General features: G+C 35.2%; 1 protein-coding gene across 2 annotated transcripts in view; it reads left to right on the forward strand.

The window, feature by feature from the left end:
* LOC110375568 (low-density lipoprotein receptor-related protein 2) overlaps window positions 1–17195 on the forward strand; it is a 190087-nt gene that overhangs the window by 130048 nt on the left and 42844 nt on the right. Inside the window, exon 2 of one of the 2 annotated variants that reach the window (XM_049850763.2) lies at window positions 8733–8795. The exons of the other annotated variant lie outside the window; for it this stretch is intronic. Within the exon in view, the coding sequence (XP_049706720.2) occupies window positions 8733–8795 (63 nt within the window). The remainder of the gene's footprint in view (window positions 1–8732; window positions 8796–17195) is intronic. 2 annotated transcript variants of the gene reach the window in all.

Below are 17195 nucleotides of genomic sequence, written 5' to 3' on the forward strand. Positions count from 1 at the left end.
TAGAAATACCTACGTCTTGTGTCTAAATCATTTTTGTTTTATTATGGGTAGAAGTAGACATGTACTTATAGGACTACGATTTCGATTTTTACACCAAAACATTAAAACCTTTAAACAGTTCTCTTCATAGTTACCATAAAACCCCATAACTATAACTCTTCTCCACTTTCATTTTACTATGGCACGTAAATACGCCATTTACCTGCAAGTTTATTCACAAATACACCACTAACAGTAAAGATAGCATCGACCATCCCATCGTTCACGGTCTCCATAACGCTCTGGTATAAATTTTCCTTCCCATAGAATATGTTAAATTCTCGATACTATCCCCCATAAGCCATAAATATTGTCGATATTTTCGCCAACCCTATCTGTTGGAGACAGTTTCACACTCAATTAGTTCTTCCAGATGAGCTTTCTATCTTTAGAATGGAAATTAAAATCCGATCTTTGAAGCTTGGATCACAGCTGAGTAAATAAATATGCAAATTATGGCAGCGGTCTGAGTTATCGGTGATTACATGTTAAGTGATTTTCTTGAAGCAATTTTAGCCTTGTATTTTACAATCCCCTGGTATTGGTTTTAAATTACACATATGTGTAATTTCCCCTTTTTCCCTTTTTCTATTTCTGGGCTGGAGAATTTATACCATTGAACTAGCTCACCATACTTCGTTAGGCAAAAACATTTCAGTATCTAAATCCAGTTACCTGTACTCTAGTTAATAACGTATGGGCGGTGTACATAATTCGTGGGCTTACACACGACACGACCAGGCCGCTGCACTATGTCACGGCATGCGCCGGTATGTTAGTGACTTGCTTGTTGCCTATCTGCTAGATAATATGTACTCCTGGTACATTGGCTTGTAAAATTAACAAGTGTGATTGAAAAGTATAGGGATAGAAAATATAAATTAATCAAAATAATTGTATTTTTTGGAATGAGCTTAATTGGATAATGTGTGGCGTCTCTCATCTCTTATTGTTCAAATATATGTATGTATCTACATGTCCAAAATGCTACCTTTTAGACCTCAATGAACAATTCATAAACACGCTTCGTAAATTTATAAATAACCTAAAAAATAATGGCAGTGTCAGTCACACTGCCATTATTTTTTGCTGCGAGTTAAACCCAACGTTAGAAACAAAGGAAATAGCCACAAAATAAGTCTTTAGTGTACCTACAGAAGTATTTTATTTATTGGTTTCTTAGCGGATAGGAGCTTTGTTTCGGTTCCGTCTGTCTGCCCACTTCTAAGTGATTCGATAAAACATACGTGAGGCAGTTAACGTTTCCACTAACTTGGCTCGTGTTTCAACAATGATAACACCTATGGTATTTGCTTTGCAAAAAGTCACTTTTGAGACTAAAGGAATCATAATTCTAAGTGATATTTTATGATAATGTATGAATTGTTAACATAAACTATAGTGATAGATACCAGAAAGGTAGATAACCATCTCCACGATAAAGCCAAGTAATATTTTACTACCTGCCATAACATACGATGGTCCTATAAGACCACAGGCTCTTAGAGTTCAATTCACTTTTATAAGAGGTCCATAATCCTTTCTATGTTGATCCTAAGGCTTAAGACCCTATTACATAGTAAGAAACATCGCTGCTACAGCACGGGAGGCTGCAATATCGCGGCGGCAATCTTCTTTTATCCTCGAGAGCACCTCTTAATGTCATTAACGTTAGCGGAATGTGTCTCTAGACGTGATAGTTTAATTCCACGTGCCCTATGTGGACGGTAACGGTAGAAAGCGTTCAAAGTTAAAAATAACATGATATTATTTTTAAACTATCTTCTCTGTCTGCAGGAATTTCTTTCAACTTTATCTTTCGTTGCAAAAAAATCTTTTGTTGCCATTCCAAACCACCTCTGCAATTTTCTGAAATAATTAAGCGATGAAACACAACATATGATCACTTCTAAAAAGACCAAACCCACAAACATAACTGGTCCTTATATCGTCGTTCGGGAAAACTGTGTGTTCGCTTCGGAAGCCATTCCGTCATATAATGCCGAGGTATCGTCCAGGCTGGTGAACGCGGCTCAATTATAGACGCTCGCCTCGCGGGACGATCCGGCGATTGCTTTCAACCAGCCTCCTCGGGAAAATTCCTATTTGTACCGCTTTACACGAACATTGTGACTTTAAATTGTGAGCCTTTTTACTGAACGCAATTGAAATGGACTTAAAGTTCCTTTTATATTAATGTCTTTGAAGTTAAATAATTGGCATTTCATAAAGTTTTGTAGAAAAAAGAAGGTCCTTTAAATAGATTACTAAGCCAGCACTATTCGGTTTCTTATATGAGTATTGAAAGTCGTTACTATCGGCGGTCTTCACGAGAATAATCATCTCACTTCACATATGCAGTCAGACAGTTCCATAGCTAATTAAGTCTAAAACAAAAGGCGCCTGCAATCAACACATTCCTAAAAACAGATTAAAATAATGTTCGCCGAGCAAAATATTCTAATATGGCGCAGTATTATGTTTTTATACGTCAGTCCGGTGCATCGTCGCATTTCATTTAGACGTTCGGTGCACTCTCATAAAAATGTAAATAGCTCTCTCCGACAGGGATGCTAATTATTGCAAATGTCCAGTTTTGTGCTTTTTTGTTTTCATATTGACACTTCATGCTGTTTAAGAGCTAAATAAAATGTGAGCGCTTATTCTTCTGAAATAATCAAATTGTTTTTGAATCACATCTAATGCTTAACTCTTAAAATAAATCCCACCCAAAACAATAATGTGAAAGACTGCCAAGTTCGATAATATGGGAATGCTTCGCCTATAAAAGAAGTGAGATCTGAATAAGTACCAAGTTCCATAGTTACATATACCTCAGTTCAAAATAGTTACTTTTTAATGATGCTACTTGGCAAGTTTTCACACATCTTGTTATAAACCTACTAAACGCAATGAATCAAGTATTTAATTTTCTATTAAAACTTGCCAAGTAACATCATTAAAAAGTAACTATTTTGAACTGAGGTATATGTAACTATGGAACTTGGTACTTATTCAGATCTCACTTTTATAGGCGAAGCATTCCCATATTATCGAACTTGGCAGTCTTTCACATTATTGTTTTGGGTGGGATTTCATTTATTTTTGTAAGGTTGATTATTTTATTTTTTTCTTATGATTAAATTAATTAAGGAAATGTCTCATTTATACTATCTTTCAGATTTATGCTTCTTACAAAGAAATGAACTAGATTAACTAAATGGACTAGATTTACCAACTGACTGACATGACATGTTATCATATATTATGTTCGTGGATCAAAGTTACACATTCGTTATTTTCGAAACTGACGCACACTTGGTCGTTTTCAGATCAGATTTTTACTTTACTTTGACTTAATACAAACCTTTGTAACGAATTTCAGATCGGTACGACCATTCGAAGATATATTATATAAATATAGATAAATTTATTTCGTTTTAGTTCCTTAGGGGTATAAATTTACACCGGGTATAAAACACCTTCATTATTTTGAAACCGACTCACACTTGGCCATTTTCAGATTTTTCCCTTTACCTTGACATAAAGACCTACCTCCATGCCAAATTTCAAGTCAATACGACCATTGGAAGTGGTCTAGGTTTTTGATGTGATTTTGATTTTTGAAAGTCAGTCAGTCAGTCAGTCAGTGAGTGTATAGTAAAAATAGCGATTTTCTGACGTCAATATCTCAAGACCTACAATAGGTATATTAATGAAATTTTGTATTTTAGATAAGTGAGGGGGTCTCAACAGATACTAGAAATTTAGTATGCGTAAATAAAATAGATTTTGAGTTATAGGGGGGTCGAATTTGGCCCGAAATGGTTCGTGTAATATAACCCACGGCCGGTGTGTCGCTTTTTTTGCTCGAACTTGGCGGACACACTGCCGTGTGTCTAGATAATGAAACCTTAAGTACATTATAAACAGCTCCAAACATTCATAAGTCCCGTTAACAATTTAGCTCAATACATCATGAAACAGTCATTACCGTGCAACACAGAGTAATGAAACGTACAGAAGCGACGCTTACGACTCGCCGCACGCGCGATCTATCACTAAAATGTTTCATACATTATTTATTTACAGCCAGTTTATGTATTATGCTATGTATGCAAGTTATGTTCGCTGCTAATGTCAGCTTATAAGCGAATGCTGCTTCGATAGAAATGTCCGTTGTTATGGAATTCGGAACTGCGATGTTACGTATTTATCGTTTAGGTATAAACTGTGGCGTGGTTTGATGTGTCGTTAGTGCTAGTTCATTCTATTTATGAATTGAATTATTGCAAAATTTCAATAGCATGACAATATCAATTAGTAATTGAGTTTTAAAATAATCTGGTAGGCCATTGTGTTTATATGCAGGGCAGACACTAAAATATTCAGTGTTTCTTATTGTGTGTTTAAGTTCTCTTAATAAAGGACGAGAATTACTTAAAATTACCCCAATATCCAGAGCTATCTTCGATAAGTCTAGAAAATCTTGCAGTAAACAAATTCACATTGTGTCGCGTCATACGGCGTGCGGTGCTGGCGCGCCGGTAATTGCACGGCGCGTGTGACGTCACCGAGGCCCTATTTTAAAATGCGCTCCAAAAATGTGCCTTTATGTAGTTTGTGCTGACGTCGAATACTATTAAGATTATTAAGAGCGTCTGAGCCGCGTCCTGCTACAGGAAACTTGATAGACACTTCACTGCGAACGATTCAGAACTTGAAATCTGAAGTTAGTTTTAAGTAGTTTAATTATTTTGCAGACAAAGCCTAAAAGGATAAGATATTGCGTAGGCAACAGTTAGACCTAAAGCCAAAAATGATTATAAAGCAAACGGGCTTATATTGACAGGTAAGAGCAACCAGCCTGGCCGTTTACAAGCTCAGACAATCTACATAATATAATTAGAACGCCTCACCAGCCCCGAATTGATAAAACGTACCCTTTTTTAGCAAAAAACCTCCGAATCTTTGGGAAACACGGAATTTTCCAATAGAATTTAAAGTGGATTTCGGAACCCAATTCATTAGTGTGGTCCAACCTTTTTGTAACATGTACCGATTTGTGAATGTATTAGCTGTAGTGAATGCTTATTGGAAACCGTCTGATTTGTTCGGACCATGGTCAGACTGTGCCAAATTCGGATACAAGCTATATTGCTTAGGAAATGTTGCTTTTGTATTTCCGTTAATATTATCTACATCTTAAATAATAATGAAAGGAAATTATGGTTAATCATTAAAGCTTTAGATGATTCATGTTTATGTACATAAATCAGATCTTTTGATAGCCCAAAATAGACATAAAGCCAGAATAAGTAGCAAGAATTTATACTGCGATATAGTAATCCTTTTAGTCCATCGTAGTCGCCTAATACCCAATAATTTCTCGCTCCCGGCCGTATTGCGATGTGAATGATTATTTTATATTTAAAAGGTGAGGTAGTTAATTTGCGCGACCAGTAACGGCGCATACATATTGACATATCACTCGGCTGCACACTTCACGTAACCTACTTTCGTAGAGAGCATTTAAATTGTTTGTTCGTATGCATTGGAAGCAGTATTAGTGAGCTCCTCCGATATTTGTTTGAACGGAAAGCTCTCCCGCGGACCTAATGTGCTGGAAACGTCGAACGGCTACCGATCTGCCGGCACTCTTTATCGCTGCCCTGATGGCGCTCCTTGACATTGCTCTGTGTTTTATGTACGTTATTTAAGAGTCTGCTATTCTTAGAACATCAAAAAGTTCACATTCATAATAAATCTAAAATGAAACCAAACTTCAAATATCCTCAGTAAGATTAGCTTTTGAAGTATCTCACTAAAATAGCAGTGAAATATTCCGTCGTATCAAAAGTGTAATTTGTTCGCGGAGGTCGAGTGATCGCTGCTCTCAGACAGCGGCCAGCAGTCGCCGAGTGTCGTCATATTGCGTCTTGTTGCACTTTTATGTTTTCCACTATCTTCGTATTGTTACCAGATCTTCGCTCGTAATTGAAACACGCCTTTTTGAAACTCACTGGTTTTCAGATGTAATAAAAAACCCTTGTTCCTATTTTATTACAGTTTTAATGTCGGAATAAAATGTTAAAATATGTATATGTGAATATTCGGCAGGAATTTGCTAAAGATGAAATTCATGAAATTCAACACTTTGCAAATTCGAAAGGCGAAAGTGGCCCAAACATTTGGTTTTATTTATATAATATATGCGCAGGGAGCGTCGGACTGTTCACTAATGTTATTCTCAATGTTGTTTCAGGTACGCGCCACAGAGTCACAGTTTATGGGCAAATAATTCAAAGGACAAGCCAGTCTAGCCGCGGCGAATATGTAAATATTGTGTGCTTTAATATTCATTTTATTTAGTATTTGTGTCACCGACAGCCACGTGGAACATTCTGGATGTAACGTCGGTGCTAAGGTACGCAGTGTTAACATCATTATACTGCTGTACGGCCATGTTCGCAACCTCACGAAATTTTACAGCGTTTGTAGCATTTAAAACTACAGAGTTTTGCTGAAAAAATGTGAATATGTACTCAATACCGGAATGTAGTAAAATATAATACGATAAATGTATCGTATTCTCGGTTTCATATATTTTCATAAGAAAGAAAAAAATAAAAAGAAAATAAAATAAAATAAATATTTCAAAAAGAATTTCACATAAAAGCCGCATGTGAATGTATTACATTAAACGGATTCTTGGAATATATATATATAATGTTATAGGTAATAACGGCATCGGCAAACAACAAGTTTATACGAATCCCTAAAATATTAAACATTTTAAACATACTGGGAACATTCGATTATTTTATGTTTAAAATGCTGTGAATACCTGCGATCGACAATGAATGCTCAACATTTGGGAATAACAATGTCGGATGATATGCTACGTAGTGACGTCACAAACGAGAGGAGATTAGCGCATCATGGCGAGACGCCGCTAATTCGACAGCCGCGTTAATATTGAACGATACCATCTCTCCGACGCCAGGATTTGAATGCTTAATTATTTGCTTATTAATTAAACACGAGGCTATTCATCTCAGACTTCGCGTCGAGTTAATCTGCACACTGAAGCTATTGTGGAGCTCCTCCAACGTTTCTAAAGAAAAAGTTACTTTTAATAATTAAGTGCCATTTGATTTCATTTTCATGTCGCTCTGAGGAAACTTTGAAGAAAGAATGACGTCTACCTACTCAAGTATATTGTTCTCGGTAAAGATTATTGTCCAATAAACAGATCGATCAAAATTCTAAGAAATCAACATACAAATTCGGAAAAGGAAAAATCCTATGATTCCCAGCAATAAATGGAAATATGTCGGAAAATTGTTGCTATTACCGAGGGGCTCGTAATCCGATTCCCTAACAAGATGTTCGTAAGCATAATTTTTTATATATCTACATAATGCCGCTGAATATGTCATATTATTATATACTAACTACCGTTTAATATTAAAATATTGTACTCGAAAAATTCGAGGCTCTCAACACAAATATTTAATGAAAACATTGTTTAACAAATATTTATATGTTAACACGCCGAGTATTAACAAATCGAGTTTGGTCCTTTTATTTCCATAATAAGCCGTGAATTATAAAGTTACGTTGACGAAGCAAAAATAAATTCAATTTTCACAAGGAAATTGCTTATGAAATTGTGTAATTATATTAAAATTTGTCTCGGCACGTCGTTAGGTGCGTGACGTAGAACCTCCTTTTTAATATTAAGTGGGATCATCGAGCTTTACCTTAAACTAGGATTTTACGCGGCTGTAAAATGTCTACCTTACTATCAGGTGTAGAAACCCAGCTGGGAATGTCTTACATAATGTATTCACCCAATTACTTATGTATGTAGTACTCCTGTGAAAATATGCAACTTTATGGATCTATGTTTGTCTAAAAGAGTAAACTAATCCTACAAGGAGACACACGTTCACATTTAAAAAGGAATTCTCGTCTTTATCAAAAACCAGAGCGGACTTACTTGAGATGTGGTGAAGTCCACGTACTCGGCGCTGAAACAAGAAAAGGGAACATGATTGCTGAAATCAAAATATAACACAAACAAAGGCTCAAGTGAGTGCCATCTTTAAGTCGCGGATTATGACGAGGCACGAGGCACGAGGCGCATTCGATCTCGCGCTCGACTCGATTAGATTAAAATGAAATTGTCTTCCGATTCCTCCGGCTTAAGGCATTACTGTTTAATCTTTGCCAGTTGACGTTTTAATGCTCAGCGTCACCATTTTAAATCTCCCATTTTGTTTCACGTATGTTTGTAATAAACAAAATACCTTCTGTTTACAATACAAAGGTTATATTTACGAAAGGGATAAAGCTCTGAGCTTTGTGTTTTTATTTTAATGTTCAGCGATCTAATGTTCTTGACAGCTCGGCGTTTAATACTTACTTATGTATATAAATAAATGTACCATTACGCTTTTATTAAAACATTGTGGTTTTAATAAAACAACGATATTAAGCTTGGAATAAGTGTAATATTTTGTAATAAATGTAGCATTGTAATCTGATTATATGCAAGAATATCACAGTAGCTACATAGCAAATATGAAGAAGGTTCCTTTTATTTCTACATTATTTAGTAAAGGTTACCTCCCACATGATGTAAAACCAGTATTGTTCGTATCCCTGAACGGCTGCGTATGTTTCAGGGCGCACGGGGCGCATGAAGCCTCGCCTGCCAAAGCAATTCCTTAAAAAGATTCGCTTCAAAGGTACGTCACTGGGGTCGCTCCTAGCGGGGCCTTTCTTTTTGCATCCTTTAGCCTTTCTACTGCACACCTAGTGGGTTACTATACTTTGCGTTGCGAGTGTTGGATTATATAAAGCAAAAACTAATACCCCTAACTTTCGATAACATTGTTCTTTGTTCTATCTGAACAATCTACTGTTTATTTAACTCTACACACACTGCGTCACGGGATCTTGTTAGACGGACGTATTGCTTCCAAGTACCATTTAAAGTATAGAATAAATATTTCAATATCAAATTAGTATATTATTTCTTTTAATCCCATACCTCCTATAGGTTATGGGCCCAGTGCGAAAAAGGACATTTAGTAGTGAGAACATTCAGTAGTGCGTAGTGACAGTAAAGTGCATAGTTGTAAATAAAAATAAAGTTGTGACAATGGAAAAAGTGAAAAGAAACATTAAGCCTTTTAATGGAGAAAAGTACAGTGTATGGAAATTTAGAATTCGTACACTGCTTTCAGAGTTAAACTTGCTCAGTGTTATTGACGAAGAAATTCCTGGAACGCGATCCGCTGAGTGGGAAAAGAATAATAAGGCAGCCAAAAGTATTATAGTCGAATATTTGGCGGACTCATATCTTAATTATATTAATGAAAATGGGACTGCTCAAGCAGTTTTAAACATTTTGACGCGATCTATGAAAGGAAAAGTGTAGCAACTCAATTAGCGCTGAGAAAACAATTATTGGGATTAAAATTAAAAGCCGATATACCCTTGATCAAACACTTCTCAACATTTGACGATCTGCTGACAGAATTATCAGCTGCTGGAGCTAAATTAGAGGAAACGGACAAAGTAGCTCATTTATTACTTACTCTCCCGAATACATATGATGGCGTTATCACTGCAATTGAGACACTATCTGAAGAAAATATCACTCTCGGTTTTGTAAAACTAGACTATTAGATCACGAAGTAAAATTAAAAACGAGAGTCGTGATACCAGTTTAAAGATACTCCATGTTGAAGAAAAATATAATAAAACAGATACAATCGCACAAAACAAAACTATTTGAAGAATACAACATTCAAGAAAACAAACAAACAAAAATTTGTGAAATGTCATTACTGTGGACGCAAAGGACACAAGAAACAGGATTGTTTCTATTTCAAAAGACAGACAAATATACAAAACAATGCCCCAGAAAGGACAAGACAAGTCCAAACTATTGCCCTGCAAGAGGGAACGACCTCGAATTCTTCTTTTTCAGGATTTGCGTTCATGACAAGCGCATACCATTATGAAAAAGACCACTCGACAATTAAATTCCTATTAGATTCAGGAGCGTCTGATCACATCACAAATAGAGATGATCTCTTCACATCGTTTGAATGTTTAAATCCTCCTTTAAAAATTTCAGTAGCTAAAAACAATACATTTATTTCAGCAACTAAAAGGGGAAACATAAATCTTATCAGTCAAACAGGAGTGCAAGGAATACTTACAAATGTATTGTTCTGTGCCGAAGTACCATATAATTTAATATCGGTATCAAAGATGCAGCAAGCAGGATTCACCATAATATTTGATGACAAAGGCACACAAATTACAAAGGAAGGTAAAATCATCATGAAAGGTAAGACATTGAATAATCTTATAGTTCTAGAGTTTAAAATACCAGTAATAAAAGGGGAATCCGCTTCCCAAGCATGTTATGTTAATGAAAATAAATATGAATTATGGCATCAACGCCTAGGACATATAAGTAAAACTAAATTCCTGCAGTTAAAATGTCATAATATGATTGATGACTTAGATGAAATAAATACCGTAACTCCAAATGATAAGTTGTGTGAAGCATGCATAAATGGGAAGCAGACTCGCCTGCCTTTTAATAAAGTTAAAGACAAAAGTTACATTAAACGCCCTCTGTTTATTGTGCATTCAGATGTTTGTGGTCCTATAACACCTCCAACAATAGATAACAGAAATTATTTTGTTTTATTTGTTGATGAATACACACATTATTGTGTGGTGTATATGTTAACTTACAAATCAGAAGTGTTTACAGCTTTTAAAGACTATGTCGCTAAAAGTGAGGCTAAATTCAATTTCAAAGTAGTAAATCTTTATAGTGATAACGGTGGTGAATACTTATCCACCGAAATGAAAAACTACTGTAGAGAAAGAGGCATAAGCTATCATTTAACAGTTCCTAGGACCCCACAGTTAAATGGTGTTGCAGAACGTATGGTTCGCACAATAACAGAAAAAGCTCGTGCTATGTTAAATGGCACTAAAGCATCAAAACGTTTTGGGGAAATGCAGTTTTAACTGCAGTTTATTTAATAAATATTACGCCTACGAAAGCTTTAAGTCAATCAAAGACACCATACGAGATGTGGCATGATAGGAAACCAAGCGTTAAAAATCTCAGAGTTTTCGGTTCAACTGTATATGTTCATAATAAAACCAGTAAAACAAATTTGACAATAGGTCGTGGAAAGGAATACTGGTAGGTTATGAACCCAATGGTTATAAAGTTTGGAATACAGAATTCGAAAAATATGAAACTGTAAGGGACGTTGTAATTGATGAGACTAATTTTATCGAATCTAGGCCTTCATTACGACCTGAACGGAGTAATAATACATATTCCCAAGACGAAACTGATAATGACTCCGTAACAAAATCAGTGTCTTATAAGTCTCATAGTTCTGGCCCTAAATCAGATAGCTCTCAATCTGATGAATGCAGTACAAGTAAAATTCGAAAAATCGGTAGTCATGAAATACCGAATGAACCTGAAAATGAATCTGAGAGTAGTTTGAAACACAAAAATCAGGATAAACCTGATGAATTTTAAATTTACGAAGAAGTGAAAGACTGAAAACATGTTCGCGTAAATCATATAATGAAAATGACTATGATGTCTATAGTGCGTTATCCATCACAAGTAATATACCAAAATCATTAAATGAAATTAAATCTCTGAACGATAGGAATCAGTGGGAAAAGCAGTCAGAGAAGAACTCAATTCTCTTAAGAAAAATAATACATGGACATTAGTACCAAAACCATTAAATAAAAATATTGTAGACTGTAAATGGATATTCACTATTAAAAATGACGTTTCAGGTCAACCTTCAAGATATAAGGCACGTCTTGTCGCTAGAGGTTTCAGTCAAGAATATCTTAGTGATTATAATGAAACATTTGCACCAGTTGCTAGAATAGCAAGCTTTAGATTCTTAATTAGCTACGCAAATCAATATAATTTACTGATTCATCATATGGATGTAAAACAGCATTTCTAAATGGTACACTAAAGGAAGAAATCTACATGAAAGTTCCTGAAGGTGTAAAATGTAAAGATAATTACGTATGCAAATTAAACAAAGCTCTTTATGGCTTAAAACAATCAGCTAGATGTTGGTACGAAACATTTGAACAATGTCTCAAAGAAATAGGTTTTCAGAACTCCCCAGTAGATAGGTGTATATATATGAAAGGTAAAGGAGACATTTCTAAAATATTTACGTAATCTTGTACGTCGATGATTTAGTTATAGCATGTGCAGATTTGCAAACAATGAATAATTTCAAAGCATATTTAATGACTAAATTCGAAATGACCGACTTACACGATATCAAATTATTTTTGGGCATTAAAATAGAGAGACACCATGATAAAATTACTTTAGACCAAAGTGCTTACATTAAAACCGTTTTGAATAAATTTAATATGAGTGATTGCAATCCTATAAACACACCGATGGAGCTTAAATTAAACTATGAAGCTCTTAACGCTGATAAGAAGTGTGACGCACCATGCCGTCACCTGATCGGTTGTTTAATGTACATTATGCTTTGTACGCGTCCGGACTTAAGTACATGCGTAAATATTTTAAGTCGGTACACAAATAAGAACAATAAAGAATTGTGGTTATGCTTAAAGCGAGTTTTAAGATATATCAAAGGCACAATTGATTTGAAGTTAACATATACAAGAAATAATTACAATAACATCCTAAGTGGATATGTCGACTCAGATTGGGGTGGCCACGATTGTAATGATAGGAAAAGCACTACTGGATATGTGTTTAAATTATTTGATCAAAATACAATTACATGGTGTACAAAGAGACAAACATCAGTAGCGGTCTCGTCTACTGAATCCGAATATATGGCTTTATATGAAGCTGTTAAAGAAGCATTATGGCTTAAGTCTCTGGCAGAAAGCATAAACTTAAAATTAATAAGCCCATTATTTTATATGAAGATAATAACGGATGTATTAGCATAGCTAATAATCCAACAAGTCATAAAAGGTCCAAACACATAGATATAAAATATCATTTCTCTAGAGAACAAGTTGAGAAAAATGTAATAAAATTAAATTATATTTCCACAGGTAACCAGTTGGCAGACTTGTTGACAAAACCTTTACCAGTCGTGTCTTTTATAAGACTGAGAAAAGGATTGGGTATAGAATAAGTTTTAATTTAAGTACAATTTCATTATGAAATGGTCTGATCAGGTTTTTCTGGGTTTTCCCTGATCCTGTGCAGCAAATGTTGGACCATTATTGTACAGTTGTCCCAGACCTTACTTGGAAGTATAATATGTTACGTCGTATTTATAAGTTGGTATTCACTTTGTAATGTTGAATTGTAGACTAGATACTGTATAGTAAACTAACGAATGACTAAAAGTTAGGGATTAATTTTTGAGGGGGCGTGTTGGATTATATAAAGCAAAAACTAATACCCCTAACTTTCGATAACATTGTTCTTTGTTCTATCTGAACAATCTACTGTTTATTTAACTCTACACACACTGCGTCACGGGATCTTGTTAGACGGACGTATTGCTTCCAAGTACCATTTAAAGTATAGAATAAATATTTCAATATCAAATTAGTATATTATTTCTTTTAATCCCATACCTCCTATAGCGAGTTTGCTCTGTATTTAGTTGTTTCATCTGTATGCAGTTTATCTTTGAATTATTTATTAATAAGTAAGTTTTCATTTGGTTTACGTCCAGTATTTAGCAGCAAAAATGTTATTGATTTTATTCACGTAGTTTTAGTATAGCGAAAAGATATAAAAGTTACTATCGACGGTTTTTAATAAACTGATACATCGCATTTGATATGCTAAAACTATTTGAATACGATGTCAGTGTGTCCACGCACACAGACGTAACAAGAGTTTGTAACTTCCGGACATCAGCACTTTTGTTCCTGTTGGTTTTATATCTACATACAAATGAGTTTCAATACAAACTCCCACTGTTTTTGTAGTCGGGGTACTTTTATATCTAGCGTACTGTGTGTTCTCCTCTCTTATTATGTGTCTTTGTATTATTACTTAGTTTAAGTTATTCTTTCTGTCTGTGATGTTAAGTGTGTGTGTAGATCTTCTAGTTTTTTTATCTTTCAAGTAATTGTTAAGGCTGATTTACATTGAGTCAGTAACTGACGTCAGTGTAGGCGCCGAAAACTGACGCGTGCTATTTACACGAAGTCAATGTAGTGTCAGTGGTACTGTACTGACTTCAAATCAATTTACACGATGGCAGTGCCGGGTCAGCACTGACTTGTCAGTGGACTGACGTCAGTCACTGACTCAATGTAAATCAGCCATTACGTAGTTAGAGTATTTTATTGCGGTATCTTTTGTTTGTAAGGCCGTGAGAACTACAGCAATAATTTAAGTCGCAACTTCAATTTTGTTCTTATCTTTTGAAATTTTAGGTCATAAATATTTAGAAACGTTCGCGAAACAAACAATCGGCCAAGTAGAAAAATATTCATGAGCGTTTTTTTTTCATTTTATTTTGTATAATCATCGGTCTGATAAACAATATACAATTTATCAGGGTAATGAAATATTACTAAGGCCTTTAGATTTATGTGGCCGAAAAGTGTCGTAATTTATGCAGACCTTAGGTAGGGGCTTATCTTGGGCCCTCACGTAATCGCCACATAATAAAGTGTTACTTAGGGAACATTGTTCCTTTTGTTCCTTATCGCACCTCCGGCTTAGGAGTTTTTTACTTAGTGCCATTGTAGTGCACTGGGTAACAATGAACTTCAGAACATGCTCCCAGTTACCCATTAGCTGCACGAATGTGTGCCTGTAATTCTCATGTTTACATTAATATAATTAAAATAAAGGCAAGGACTCAATTTTATTACATTATGAAGGTAAGAATTGTTTTCTGAATAATCAGTAGGTCCACCAATTTTCTTGTAATTGCAATACAAATTAATCAGACACCTCACAAAATACATATAAAAACAGGAATTTACCAGCACACATTAAAAATATATCGGTTGGTGCAAAATCAATTTAGTGACCAGTATGAGCGGTGAGAGGGTTAACTCGGCGAGTAAATATTGGCCGTACCATCGACGGCACGTACCGTGTCGTGTTCGTGCCGTGTCCGTGCCGCATCGTGCTGTGCCGTGTTTCATGTGCACGGACGTGCAGTTTGTCGGTCATCGGAAATGTATCAAATTTTACAACCACACTTTGGTCCTTTGAGTCGAAAAATGGAGATTGACTGAAGTGAGTTAAGGATTAAAATATTTGCGTATGAAAAACTATGGAAAATAAAAAAATACGTGTTGTTTTAATATGCACAATCATATTAAATTCGTGGAAATGGGCATATTTTGATTATGTATAAATCAATTTAATCCCATTTATTAATCCCCTTTTCGGAAAAATATACATCACAATTAATATGGTAATAAAATGTTTATTAGCTGTAATAACAGAAACATTCCTAGAAACAGAAGCAACACTTTATTTCAGCGTTATGTAAACAAACTTCCAATTATTACTTGAAGAGATATTTTCGCAAAAATATTTGCGGAGTTATGTTTACCGCAAACAAGCCGAACATATTCAACTGGCTTTATAAATTCGTAGACGGAATAAATAGAGCATGCGTATTACATGCGAAAGGTCTCTCTCTGTGCAGTCGGTACGAGCGAACCAAGCCGAAACTGTGGGGAAAATGCGCCTAAAACAAACAGGCGAGCGGTTCGATGCCGATGTAAAATTGCTTACAGTTTTGATAGATTCACTATTTATTTTGACAGTTTGCGTAGGTAATATTTGTTGACTAGGTATAGTAAAATTGTGTACCTGTCGATGGAAGTAGAATTCGTTTTAGAAGATAACCTCGCCCTGTCTATCATAAAGAACACACAAAACATTGTGGTTTTTGGGCATCACGAGATCAAATGGGTGTTTTCTACGGAACAAACATAATTCGATACTGCTGCAAGCCGAGGCTGTGATGTGGCATAATTAGCTCTAAGCATTCCGAGATTCATTTCATTTAGAACCACTGAATAGTGTTGTGATCCTGATCTATTAAGTTGCACACACATACATATGCTAAGACCAAGTCATTACTTCATCTCTCTAGAAATATCTGAAGAAATATAATGCCGTCGTATAAAATATAATATGTAAGTTCATATATGTTGTCCTCCTCTGCTTACACACACTTAGCCGCGACATAAGTCACAGCATCCTAGTAAAGATATATGGAGGACGATCTAAATACTTTTTATGGGTATTTTCTCGTCCAAGCCCTCTCTTAATTTACGGCGATGGGTTGCTAGAGTCGAGTTATGGCCTGAAATGTCGCCCATAATAGATAGAAATTGTCAGTTTTATTGATGGGCCCTTTTCAATTTTACATTAGCACCCGATAGGGGCAGGTAAGGGAGGTTCAATGACTCTTAATGACCGTCTATTGAAAGGCGCTGAAATTTTTGACCTCATTATGTCTTGCGAGGCTTCATTGAGAAAATTATTCATATGGCCACTTAAATTTTATTTCAATATTTTTATGTAAATTAAGTTTTCCTATTCAGCTCTTTTTCAAATTGAAATTATTCAAATACGATATACTTAAATACATAGTTTAGAGTTGTATTGCAAGTAAATGTAAATAAATGCTTTAAGTAAAAATTTAAGCAACACAAAGTAAGCTGTCCGAACGTCCGTAGGTAGCAATTATTCACCAACATCGATAACTTCGTGCTGTATGATTATTTGGCGACCACTGCACACGCTGCCATTTGCAACCGTTCATTAAAAATGTAAAACCTATACGAAACTGTTTGGTTTTGCAATAAACATGTGTAATTTAAAACTTTGTTAATATAGAGTCGTCTGTCGCGAGCATTCACGACACTTTCATTAGTCAAACGTTTGCAATCAGCTGCCGATTCATATCAAATAGTTTTATTTCGTGTGCATTGCTTTTCACCAATTACGACAACCAAAATAACGCTATTTGAAACTATTCCTACACTTCTACAGTATAACTTTTCTTAGTTCTATCAGTATCAAAATCTTTCGTGAAGTATTTACCGACTGTCAGTATAAA

This window comes from Helicoverpa armigera, chromosome 11, assembly GCF_030705265.1.
Source record: "Helicoverpa armigera isolate CAAS_96S chromosome 11, ASM3070526v1, whole genome shotgun sequence".
In the NCBI taxonomy this organism is placed as follows: Eukaryota; Metazoa; Arthropoda; class Insecta; order Lepidoptera; family Noctuidae; genus Helicoverpa; species Helicoverpa armigera.